The sequence below is a fragment of the Cyprinus carpio genome, chromosome A11, assembly GCF_018340385.1.
Source record: "Cyprinus carpio isolate SPL01 chromosome A11, ASM1834038v1, whole genome shotgun sequence".
In the NCBI taxonomy this organism is placed as follows: Eukaryota; Metazoa; Chordata; class Actinopteri; order Cypriniformes; family Cyprinidae; genus Cyprinus; species Cyprinus carpio.
In genome coordinates, this window is record NC_056582.1 from 13,317,425 (window position 1) to 13,331,246 (window position 13,822).

General features: G+C 39.4%; 1 protein-coding gene across 6 annotated transcripts in view; it reads right to left on the reverse strand.

Moving 5' to 3' along the window:
* The window catches only part of LOC109104447 (plasma membrane calcium-transporting ATPase 2-like), a 107,432-nt gene that overhangs the window by 61,742 nt on the left and 31,868 nt on the right, over positions 1-13,822 (reverse strand). For all 6 annotated transcript variants that reach the window (XM_042766307.1, XM_042766309.1, XM_042766304.1 and 3 more), the window contains exon 2: positions 852-1,309. In XM_042766307.1, coding sequence (XP_042622241.1) covers positions 852-1,047 — 196 coding nt within the window. In that variant the 5' untranslated portion in view covers positions 1,048-1,309. The remainder of the gene's footprint in view (positions 1-851; positions 1,310-13,822) is intronic.

The following is a 13,822-nucleotide window of genomic DNA, read 5'->3' on the forward strand; positions in this document are numbered from 1 at the left end:
TCCGTGCTGAAGCTGAGATCGTTCGCCAGCTTAAGCAAAAGTTAACATGCCTAGCGTTTTCGACTCGTACATTACACGTCACACCCTGATATCACGTGTCTTCACGGGACCTTTACGGGTTGTGTGTGAACGCACGCACATATTCTGGGTAATCACTGGCAGTGTGAAAGTGCAAAATCTAGCAACCCGGGAACAATTGCCGGAACACATTACCCATGTATTTTCCGGAATCGCAGTGTGAAAGGTTCTTTAATATGAAACCACAAAGCAGCGAACAATCACAGAGCTCAGTAGAACAGAACAACAAAAATTGAGCTCTGCATAACTCTGGCACATATCTAAAGGTGGCACAAAAGCAGCCATTACTCTAAAGGAGCTATGCAAAGCATGTCCGGAGTTTGCCACAAATGCCCGTGTAACGCAGCTGTGACATAAGAAAAGACTTTGTGGTCAGATGACAAAATGATAGAGCTTTTCCAAAGCACGTGGACAGCACAATTCTCCCCACAAACATCACACCATGCCTACAGTGAGTCACGCTGTGGGGATCTATCTCAGCTAAATATTTAAAGCTTTCTTTGCTGAAAGGGATTCAACTATATACATGAAATATGCAACAGATTTAATTTTAGTTTTCTGGTAAATAAAAGTTTCTAATATACATCAATTAAAAGTTACAGAGTTTTAGTGCTTTGAAATAAAACAAAAACAACTATAATGTAATTCAGTTCAAATAAAAAACTGGCTACGTGTCTGAGTGATTTTGCAACATGTACCAGTGCTTCCTGCATACGGCACAACTGCATAAAGTGGTTGTGATTGTGTGGGTGTAGATCTTCAATGCTTCTTACCCTCGACAGGTGAGGTCTTGAGCCTGCGGCAGATCCCTTGCACGTCTCCGTAGCATTCTGCAATCTTGTTGACTGCCTCGCTACTGCGGAGCTCCATCAGCTCACGGAGCTGCATCGTCGTGATGCCAAAGTCGCCTTCGTGGTCGACCTCGGCGACCGAGTTCCCAGGTGGGTGGTCTGCAGTGTTGTTAGCCATTTTGACTTGCTGAGTTTCAGTCACGCGTCAGGACGTGAGACTTCGGATCAATCCACTTGTAAACGTAAGACTGGACGATGACGGAATGCTTCAGGTAGGTGATACAGTGTTCACAAGTTGCCAGGACGTTGAGCAGAACTGTTTTGAGAGCAAACGTGCATCAGAGGAAGTGTTTCTGAAGGGGATGATCCAGGTAAGACATTTTACTGCAGCAGCAAGGTATTAAAGGGATGTATTGTACTCAAGATGTACCACAGAGAAACTGAAATAGAGCAAGAAACAGACAGGATTTAAATCATTTTGCAAATCAGTGGAAAAATGGCCTAATTTTTAACATTTTGTGACAGAACAGACAGGAAATGTTGACACCATCTAAATGACTAGAACCACTTGTGCTTGTGAATAAAGCATCATGTTGTAATAAAACAGCAGAAAGACAAAAAGACAAAATGTTACAAAATACAGAGCTGCTTCTTTCATTTTCCCCCCCCACACAGCAGTTCTACAACTGCTGGATTTCCAATACATTGATTTATTTGTGGCGGCCCGCCACTACCAGCCAAAAAAACTACCTCCACAAATAGAGTCTAAGTCTGTGGGAAACATTGAACTTCCTCATGCGCCTGAACAATCACAAGTGCCGTCACACATAGAGTCTAAGTCTGTGGGAAACATTGAACTTCCTCATGCGCCTGAACAATCACAATATACAGATGCAACCCCCCAAAAAAGGTTCCTAGTTTGCTTATCTAATGGGAATCTCCCAGACTCTGTCCATGCAGTCATACATAAATAATTAACCCCATAGGAATCCATAGTTTGGGAGCAAATTAAAGTGTTTACTGTTTTGCCACTGGTCTCCAAGCCCACAGAAAGGGGTAGGAGGGAAACACAGAGGTAGAAAGTGTAAACTAAGGGGTCTGTGATTTAAAATAAGCTAAAAAAAAAAAAAAATAAGCTAAAAAAATACTCTGCTCGTATCCGAGCTAAGGGGTCTGTGTCAATATGAGATAAGGGAGCTTCCAACTCTTTCTGGTTTTCTAATGAACACGGATTATGAAAAATAGAGGTCACTCTTTGATGTGTGCTTGCAGTGATCCAAGATGACATTTTGGACTGGGATTCATCTACCAGCGCTATGGCCAATTTCTCATTATCACACTTGTACAGTCAGACATGGTAGCCATAAAAAGCAAAGCACTTGAAACTGGAAAGCCCTGAGGTGGATTTTAACCCAGATTGGATTACTGTCCACTCCTCCTTCAGTGTCAGTAAAGCTTCAGCCTCTGTACACTGCACTGACCTCTTAACCTCTAAAAGAGGAGACTTCAGTCCAGTAGTTTTATTCTGATCAAACTGACCTGATTCTGTTTAACTGTTGAGGTCAAGGATTCTCACCTCTCTTTACTATTATTTTAACCTGGCACTTAAGGTCTCACGGGGTTGCTGCAGGATTTTTAAGCTCAAATTTAAGAGTTTTTAAGACCTTTTAAGGATTCATATCAAGTTGCTAAAAATAACATTATTTAGTGTATTTGGTGTAATGCAATGTGTTTATGTGGTTTATGGTTTAAAAAAAAACATTATTTTCCACATGCTGTAAATTATTGTTTCTCAACAACAACCCTTACCAAAACGCGAACACATTTACAAAACCCACAATTCAAAAAAGCGTGGTGTGCTCTGATTGGCCAGCTATCCAGTGCATTGTGATTGGCCGAATGCCTCAAGCGTGTGATGGAAATGTTACGCCCCTTACCATACTGTTATGCCATGTCCCAGCACAACGAGACAAAACCAATAAAACCCATTACAAACTAGGCATTAGAGATGCACCGATTGATCGGCCAGGGATTGGAATCACTCAGTAAAAAACTTCCACACCAACGAAATGTTCGGCCGATCAGTCTCACGTCTTTCCGATTTAGAGCCGATCCATCTACGTACCTGCTGTGAGCTCGAGCGCGGCCGCGACTTTGACGTTACAGCCACGCTCGCGCTCACAGCCGCATGCAAACATCTCGTTGGTGTGGAAGTTTTTTACTGTGAGTAAAGACGACACAAATTTTGCTATTTGTAAAACTTGTAGGGGGAAGTCGTGGCCTAGTGGTTAGAGAGTTTGACTCCTAACCCTAAGGTTTTGGGTTCGAGTCTCTGGCCGGCAATACCATGACTGAGGTGCCCTTGAGCAAGGCAACTGCAACCCCCAACTGCTCCCCGGGCGCAGCAGCATAAATGGCTGCCCACTGCTCCGGGTGTGTGTTCACGGTGTGTGTGTGTTCACTGCTGTGCATGTACACTTTGGATGGGTTAAAAGCAGAGCAGGGTCACTATACTTGGCTGTACCACACTTCACTATACACCACGTCATGTTTATTTAAGCCGTACGTGACGTCATGTCATGTAAGGCTAAAATAAACCGCGGGGGAAGCACCTTGAAAGCACACAATAAACCTAATTAGACACTTAAAACAACATCACCCAGTTTGCCCAGAACATGCCCAGTTTGAAGAAGGTAGTGAAGGTAAAACGGCTAAAGCTGGCCAGAACTCAGAGCCAGCCACAAGTCAGCAGCCTCTCCTATCTTTCCTTGGTATAAGCAGTGAAAAGACCAAAGCAATTACCAGGAAAATTATGGAATTCATGGTTCTGGATGACCAGCCATTCTCCATAATTGAGGACAGAGGCTTCAGAAATCTGATAAATTTCCTCAGCCCAAAATACACAATAACGAGTAGGCGGTACTTTTCAGATGTCGTGCTGCCCGAATTGTTTAATCTCGTGCCATGTCACATACGCAGCCTGTAACAAGCCAAGCCCGAAACAGCAATCAGTTTTACAACTGATATTTGGACATCTAACATAAGCTTAATGTCAATGTTGAGCCTGACTGCTACCTGGGTGGACAAACATTTCCAGCGACAACAAGTACTTTTGCACTGTCAAGAAATGACGGGGTCTCATACTGCTGCCAACATAGCAAAAACATTTGACACGATGTTGCAGCGGTGGTGTTTAGACAAGAACAGGATTCATGTTGTGCTTTGTGACAATGGCAGAAACATAAGCAAAGTGCTTGACGAAAGGAACCTGCCAAGTTTGCCCTGCATTGCGCATTCATTATAGCTCATTGTGAATGAGGGGCTACTGTCCCAGCGAAGCATCACTGATGTGGTGGCAACTGCAAGGAAGATTGTCGGACATTTTAAACACTCAACCCTCGTCTATTCACAACTTCATGACATTCAGGCAGACATAGGTCGAACAAGAAAGTCCCACATACTTTATGCCGCAGTCACTGGTGGAACAGAGACGTGCTTTGGGGGCATACACTGCGGAACACGATCTGCTAGCCACACTCAACACGCATCAGTTGGGGGCTTATTGAGAACATTATGAGCCTGCTCACACCTTTTGAGGAACTCACAAAAGAAATTAGCTCCTCGACCGCAACAGCTGCTGACGTCATTCCAGCCATAACTGCACTTAGACGGCTTCTGAAGAAAGGGGCAGACAGATCGTGGAGTGGGCACTGCAAAAACCACACTGCTGGAGGGGGTGTAGAGGTGGTTCAGCAACATTGAAAGGCAGCTACTGTATACTTTGGTCACTGTTATTGATCCCAGGTACGTTATATTCCCAACAGTTATATATTAAAGAAAAAAAAATGATGATGATGAGCAATATTTCTGCTACTATTATCTACTACTACGGTTACTACTACTACTACTACTACTAATAATAATAATAATAATAATAATACTACAACAACAAAACAATTATTGCCAATAAATCATCATCATATTAAAAACTTGAGTGTAGCCTAAAATATAAAACGAATTAGATGAACATAGCTATAGGTTAATAGTTGTGCTTTATGTTTTCCTAGCTATAATTGAAACACAATCATTTGACTAATCCTTCTTGTCCTTGTCTGTTTATGCAAAAGGTACAAGAATCGCTAATTTCCAGCAGAAGTTAAAGACCAAGTAAAACAGGCGCTTTTGGCTATGCTGAAGGGGCAGACCAGACATGCATTTGATGAACCTGTTGCAGGAGCATCTGCAGTACCTGGTCTTGTCACAGAAGCACCTGCAGCCAAAAAGCCATGTAGTCTACTACTTTCAGTACATGATGAAATACTGAAGGAGAATACTGAGGTGGAGCAGCTGCTGGCCAGCCCCTCATCTGTGCAGGTACAGAGCTACCTCTCCGAGTTGCCCCCAAAAAATGCATTGGCCTACTGGAGGATCAAAAAAAGATGGTTTCCCTGTGCTTGCTCCACTTGCCCGAGCATACCTCTCTGCTCCATGTACAAGCGTTGAAAGTGAGCGCTTGTTTAGCTTAGCTGGAAATGTGATAGATGAAAGGAGAAGTCGATTATCAGGTGACAAGGCAGATATACTACCCACTTACAACAAAAACATCATTTATTACCCACTAAACTCAATATTATTACATTCAAAAGAACTTTACACTTCAGTAATACAAATAAAAAAGTTAAATTTATAAAGTTTTTTTTTGTTTTCAGTTGATTGTTATGTAAAATTTTGCTTTGAAGAAAAGTACATTTTTTCTACTTCTTTCCAGTCACAGAGCACTTTTATTTTTTGAGTTGTTTTAGTGAGAAAAGATCCTGTAACTTGGGAAATTGTAATGTTTCATTTAATTATAGTTCTTAGAAAAAAATTTTGCTTTGAAGAAAAGTACATTTTTGTTTGTATATGCTCTCAATTATAGTTCTTAGAAAGAAAATCTGAATCAGCAAAAATCGGTATCGGCAGATCGCACTTACAAAAAAAAAAAAAAAAAAAAAGGAAATCGGAATCGGCCAAGAAAGTTGCAATCGGTGCATCTCTACTAGGCATTTGTTGCATCTAGGGATGCCAATGATTAATCAATGATTGCAAAGAGATGCAATCGATTAAAGCTCTCAAAAGTCGATTAAGCGATTTAATTTTGGGCTGTGTGCGGCTCATGCACAAAACACGTGCGAATGGCTGTGAGTGAAGTGACGGCATGCATCATCATTCATTCATAATGTACAAATTAAGCTTTTATTGTGATTTAAACATTACAAGTACAAAAATGTGAAAAAAAGAGTGTAAAATAGAAATAACACAAAGTTCTTCAACATAGAAAGTGATAGAAATGTAGTAACCAAGTCATTTCCCCAGATAATTGTTTCATATCGAGCTCTGCGCTCTGCAGGGCTAGATATAGGCTATTCATTTCTACAACTTGTTAATTCGTCGGCCACTGTCCATATTTCATTAATTTTGTTCCTTAACCCATGATTTAACTAAAATGTGGGAACAAATTAATAAATCGAATGAATTTTTAATTCATGGCCATGAAATCTTTAATTTCTCTGTGTGTATTTATATATACATAATAAATATACCCTGTACACATACATATATTATGCAATAAAATAAACCTGCAAAATTAGAGAGTTAGACGGTGAGGATTTGGGAAAAGAAACAATGTCAAAATTTTATTGAATTTGTGGAAATTCGTGACCAGCAAACCAGAACAAAGCCGCCTAAATAGGCTATATGGGCTCGAAAAGCATCCAAAAGCATGGTGCGATGTAACATTTTCCAACTAACCAATTTATTCCTATAATAAACAAAGCTTTTATACCACACTTGTCATAATCAGAGCTTATAATTTTGTAAATAAATAATTGCTTGATTCAAAACAGCGATTAAAAGGCGCTGTGACCGACATGGACTATAGGTTTTTTCCAGAGCATTCAATGATGTCACTAAACGGTAATGCAACAACTATAAGAACATCATTCACAAGTTTCTGCATGGACCTAACTAGCCTAGGGTACAGGTTTTCAAGCCCTGGGGACAAAATGGGATATTTTAAGGAAAATGTATAGCCTATGTAAGTAATAAGCCTAAAATAAAAAATAATGTATATTTTTTGTAATGAAATGAATGAATGTATGTATGTATGTATGTATGTATGTATGTATTGGGTGCGGCGCTACATAAACAAGTTCATGGAAATGAAAAAAATGACAACACGCATTCTGTTTGTTTGCTTTATTTTACAATCTTCTGTTTTTTTTTTAATTGTGAGTGTCCAAAAATAAAGTTAAACACTTTTTGCAGATTATATCTTACTCCAAAATTGAGTTTTTTTTAATGTTTCAGCTGATCGATCGCGCCTCACGTGCACACATCCCACATATTCAAGCAATTGAAACTTACATCGCAATCTTACAAACATCAAAACAAAACACACTCAACCTAAGACCGTATACCGGTCCACTCTGCTGTTAAATAGACCATACGTTTGAAAACAGTTGAAAACATTGCAATTGTGTTTTAAAATACAACAACGAGCACCACGAAACCATTTAAAGAGGCGCGTTCAGCGGTCTCCGTGATGGGAAACAGTCACCAAAGAAAATGATCTCAAACATACGGCGTGCTCTCTTCTTTTTATCAAATGATCTTAATCACATCTATTCGTTTTATAATCCTGCTACTAGCATTTTATTCTTTTGCCACTCCTGTCATGCCAGTGACTGCGTGCCGCAGCAATAGATGCATTTTGCAGCATTAAGGTTAACAATTAATCGATTAATTAATCGTTAATTTAAACGAAGATGGATCATGGAAATGATCGAAAATCGACATACCTAGTTGCATCCAGTGGGTACATAATTACGGATTATAATGATTTATACTGTCCTTTTACGCGTTGCTATTGCGCCACGTAAACATAAAACTATTTCTGCATTTGTCATTGGAGAAACGACAAACAACAAGCTCTACTCTACACTGCTTAAAACTCGCGTTTGAATCATCAGTGGAATATGTAAAAAAATGAAACACACATGAGTCAGAAGTGCAGACTGTCCTTGCAAAGTTGGAATTGACCCACTTTATATAAACAGACACTGGCATGGTAGGCTACTCTCACAGGAAACAGTCCTCATCCTCCGTAAAATGCGCTGCACACATCTGAATATTTGGGTTGAACTAACTGTTCTGGAACAGTGTTGCAAATACAACTTAACCACTGATTTCTAGTTATGTCCTATTTTGGAAGGCCATACAAAGTATTTTCGCTTTTACAATGAGAAACAGCATCTCCACGACACGGCTGCTGTGGCAACAGCGAGAATAAAAGTTACGCCTTCTATGCGTGAACATTTGGGTGGCTTTATGCAAAACTTCATACATCATGATATAGACATGTGGAGGCATGTTAGAATGAGCCATTTTAGGTAAAGCCGAGTTCAGACTGCATGATTTAAGCCCAGTTTTTGGCTCGCCGACAGGTTTTGAGAAATCGCCGACAAATGCCCGAAATCACAGGCAAATCGGTGCTCGTTCACGCGAGTGACAATCGCGCAATGTGAATGAGCAAAGACGCGATCTGAGAGAATCGCCGATGAGTCACCGACGCCCGTGAGATATTTGGCATGCTAAATATCTGGACTTGTCGGCGATTCAAAATCCTGCTGTGTGAAAAGTGTTCTGACTGAAAACTACGTCGGCGATGACCGACAGCCAATGAGAGAGCGAGACACAGAGCAGCGGGGAGTTCGGGGAGGAGTTATAGACCACAATATCAGCAAGCATGGCTTCTTTTCTTTTTCTTGTTTTCGCTGCAAATCAGCGCACAGGCAATTCGTATTGCAAGCTTCTTGCGGCTACCATTTTTAATAATAATCCCAGTCTCACGTGAGAACTCCGGTCTTGCACGCGTGATATCGCGTTGTTTCCTTGTCACATCTCGCATGTGTTTGGTTGTGAAACGTAGTTTGTGTGCCAGATAGAGTTGTCTGCGATTCTTCCTATTGAAAAGTCATGCAGTATGAAACCTTCTGTCGCCGATCCATCGTGCAGTGTGAACACAGCAGCGACTGAATGCTGGCCAAGTAAACAAAACATTATTAAAATAAAAATTACTCTGAAACAAAAACATTCAAACTACGATTATAGTATCAAACAATGATTGATTCTTAACTTTTATAAAGACTATCTCTTTGGATTTGAGACTTTAGTCTTTGCAACTTTACAGATGTTATTTATGCACCAAGAGCTCATAACACTCCAAAGAGAAAGAAAAAATTGAAATCGCATCATATGACCCCTTTAAGTCCTGCACAAATAAAATTCATACCATATGAGCAGGTATAATGAAATGTCTATGGTAAACTATTAAACTGTAAAAAGACTGTCAAAATCATGTTTTACAGTTCAGATACAAGCTTTCACAAAAAAAAAGGTTTTTAATGATACACTTCACATTTCAGCTTTTATATAATTTAAGAAAATTGATAAGTCAAAAGTAATAATTATTATATTAATTTAAACAATAAATTATTATATTAATTAACACACAAACACATTTTACGTTTTAAATGAATTATCTTCTTATCGATCATCCAGTTCACATTTACAGTCCTGTGTGTTTGCAGGGTAAAAACATGGGTCGATTTTCGCATTGATCTGAACAAAAAAACAACCCAATGTTCCTGCAATACTGGAAGCTGCAGTTCTAAGACCACATTACTATGACCCTATTTTTTCCATTTAGCCTATTTAGCTGTGCAAATCAGATCATTGTGCTGCTGGATGTTGTAAATTAGTATTTGTATTCAAATTATTTTACATTTATTGAAGTACTAATAATCACACTAATTTGTACCGCAATTATTTTATAATTTACTGCACTTTAAGTGGGTCACACATCAGACGTGAAGCAGTGAGCTAATGAACTGAAGTCTCACACATATACAAGTCTTTCTTTCCAAGACAACTGAATTTAAAACCAGGATATATATGTATATAAGAACATATTGAAATAAATTAGGGTAAATACTTCAAGAGGGTTACCAATAGGTATATTTAGGGTTAGTAGTTGGTTAGGACAATAATTAAGTGTATACAATTAAACAACTGCATAATTTCTTAAAAATACTAAGTGCTATAAAATAGTATGAGCTGCTAATACATACAAACATACAAAAAATAATAAATAAAATTAAATTATAGGTTGAAAACTATAGGTTCCTAGAAATGCGGTCCTGAAACTGCAGCCTCTGGTATTGCAGAAATACCCTGGGACTTTAAGACTTTTTAAGGACCTGCGGGAACCCTGTCCCATCATAGTTTAAAGTACCTTAAGTGAGATCTGTTTTTAAAAACATATCAAATGTTCTACGTATGTGTGTGTGTTTGCACAAACCACATTAGTCAGGTCAGAATACAGTTTACTGAATTTAGTTCTAACATTAGTACTAATGTAACGGATGTCTGTAAATGTCTAAATGTGTAAATGCCACAAGAACAAGCACTACAGTGTTTCCAAACAAATGTCATCCATTGCCCAAGGCATTGAGAGAGGCCATTACTGAGCCTTCAGATTAGCAGAGCACATAAAATGTTTGAGTGCTTCTGTAGAGAAGAAGAAGAAAAAAAATGAATCTATAAAGCAATGTCACATGCCATGCTGAAGAGGACCCACCCAAGTTAATCTCTGATAACAGGAATGGAAGTGTGTTTTTAAAATGCTTCTATGTAGCTGCTTGGGTTTTCTTTCACCATATAATCACCAACATTCCATGCATTTTACATGCATGCAAGTCCATGCATTTATTTGATGAAAAAAATACAGTAACACAGCAACACTGTGAAATATTTGTTCAATTTAAAATTACTTTTCTATTTTACTTTTATTCCTGTGACGTCAAAGCAGAATTTTCAGCATCATTACTCCAGTCTGCAGTGTCACATTTTCCTTCAGAAATAATTCTACTATGCTGATCTGATAATTAAGAAACATTTCTTAATATCAATGTTGAAAACAGCTATGCTGCTAAAAATTTTAGTGAGGCATCCCTTTGAGTTCTTAAAACTCTCATCTTTTGATATACCAAGACAGCTAAATCCACTACAGGAGGAAGAGCATCTTCTAACAGGGTTTTTAAGACTGGAAAAACCCCACCTAGCAAAGTTTCTCAGACCCATTATCTGTATATCTACACTGAAGACTCATCTGTTTAGTCAGACCTACAGTTAAATTCTCACAGTCTGTTTCTAATCCTGCTTAACTAGTTTTCTTCTCATTTCTTTTCTCCACTCACACCTTGGAAAACCCATCCCAATGTTTACCAGCCCCTGTAATGCCCAGACCATCAACCCCTTACCTGCTTCACTAATATGTCTGTACACTGCATCTTATTCTATTAAAAACATAATAGAACTTTTTACAGTTCATAATAGAACAATTTACAGTTCTTAAAATGGTTGAGTGGTGAAGGTAAAGAGAAGTTTTACCGACTGACTTCTGCTCAACTACAAAAAGCAATAGGACACCTCTCCTCAAAAAGCTGTACGTTTTGAGGAATCATTCTTGTTTGCAGCACAAACACCTTGGCTGAGTTACACACCAAAGTTTAATAAATAGTTTTAGGAGTTTGTTCAAATTCCTAAACCCAAGTATGAGCAATAATAATAGTGATACTTGCCTTAGCAAACACCACTAATTTAGATGGTTCTCGCAACTTTGTGATTAACATGCAAGCACTACAATTAGTTGTTGCACTGTATGAACCAGGGTGAAAAATGCTTTTAAATTATGCTTAGTGTATGCAATGCTATTATCCCCTATACAAGCATACTTCAATTCAAGCATCGAATAACACCACCCAGGTAGAAGTACAAAGCTGTCAAATTGCATTTTTTTTTAGCAGCTGTAACACAAGCAATCAGTGTAGTACAGTAAGACAGTGCCAAAACCACAAAGCAATACAAGTCGCTTCACCCTTCATCGTCTCTGTAACATTGTTGAGATTCTCATGCCACCCTTTTAAACTTAGGCATCACCTGTTGAAAAACCAGAATGAAAAACAGGGCTGTTTCCAACAGTATCGTACCATACAAGCGGGTGATACAACATTCCATGAAAAACACAAGATAACTATAACCCGTTTGCCGAGGTCATACTGTTAAACCAATCTGACAACAGACCTTTTATGTGCAGACCTGACAGTTGCACTGACTTTCGCCTAAGAACGGTACAATTTATCACATAGTCCCTGAGATGCATTTAACAAATCATTTTAAATGCTCTCCTTCAATGCATTTAGAGGATGAGCTCAGCCCAAAGAGCCATTTGCATGCCTCAAAATGAAGCAGCGGCAGGCTGGTGCAACAAGGCCTGGCATAAACCAGCATTTTCATTCTGGGTGTAGATTTGGTGAATGTGCAACCAAACAGAACAAAAAGTTGTCACAGTTTAATATATGTGAAAAGAAAAGGGCTACTATAGGCCAGTCCACGTGAGCAAAAGATTTATGTCTAATTTAAGGCTGTGTAAAAATACAGATTTTCCAATTAATACAATACAACACAGAGTAACTTTTTTTTTCAGCATTGTTGATTACCCAAGCACTCAGCATGCAAATGCTGGAAATCCTACAGAGAAAGTCTGACTTAAAAACATCAGCGACAACATGTCATTGAAGGAGTTGAGTGACCTCACTTCCTACAAATAGATACTTATGTATGTCTTCACCATGACAGCAGTCTCCATGACCTCATATGAAGCTACAAACATCTGACTACAACACAGAATAATGTTCTGGCCAGATGACACAGTGGCCTGGAGGACCTCTTGCTGTGATCCAAATTTACTATAAAAAGTAAAGACTATAGAAAGTTCATTAGCAAACTGAAGCGCACACAGCCAAAATAGAATTCAAAGCTCATTTCAGTTGCGATGCTCTACATTAATGCATTTCAGTCACCAAACACATGATTAAATGAAAAGAGAGGTCGGCTTCTGCTAAAAATCTTAACAGTGGCGGAAGTGTATGGCTCCGTAAATGAAGAAGAGGGTGCACCAAGTAGTTCACACTCCGCATCCCATTGTGAGTGTGAGGAGGATGGTAAGACAATGAGAGGATTAAAGCATCTGAGTTCAGGCTGTACGTGTGGATCAAGCTGGAGAGGATGATGAAGGGTGGGGAGCATATGTGGTGGTAATGGAGGGGGGCCAGCCGAGACTCCAGGGAGTGCAAAAGTAGGCAGGGACATCTGGGTGAGCGGAAGATGCCAAAGTAAGGGAGGGAGGAAGGAAATAAGAGCGAGGCATTGCTGTGAGATTAAAGCGTATGAGCAGTCACTGGTAGGCAGCAGATGTAAATCTTGCCACATCTGCTTCCTTTGCTGTCCTGCAGCAGTGGTGCCAGTGCAGGCCTTTAGTATCCGCCTCCACTCCTCTGGGGTTCTGCAACACCACAAACCCTGAACTACCTCACCACCTCTTCAGTCTTTCTTTCTTTCCTCCCTCCACCCTTTCACTTTGTCTGTCAGGTTTTTATTTGAGTGACTCATCAGTCTACATTGCATCTCAAAAGTTTGAGTAAAACATGCAAGTTAGTGCACACCTAAAAGAAGAGCAAGCATTACAGTTCCCTACAGACAAAGCTGTTTTATAATGTCAATGTCTAAAAATTACAATAATGCTCTTCTTCAGTGCTGCTTAAATGTCTGCCGAGTGCAGCTTGTCAGCCATGACCAAAAACCTAATAATGCTTGCTTTATCGTTTTAGACTATGTAGTTTTTATCTGCCTTTAATCAGGAAGTCAATTAAATTAGGCTATGTAATTCACCTCAAAAGCGTGTGTTATAGAGTGGGACGGACATATCAACTTTTTTTTGCATATTTCTGAAATATGACTACAGGGAGATGCAACGAAGCAAAGTAGGCCAGTCCAAGCCGTCAAAGCCGGAG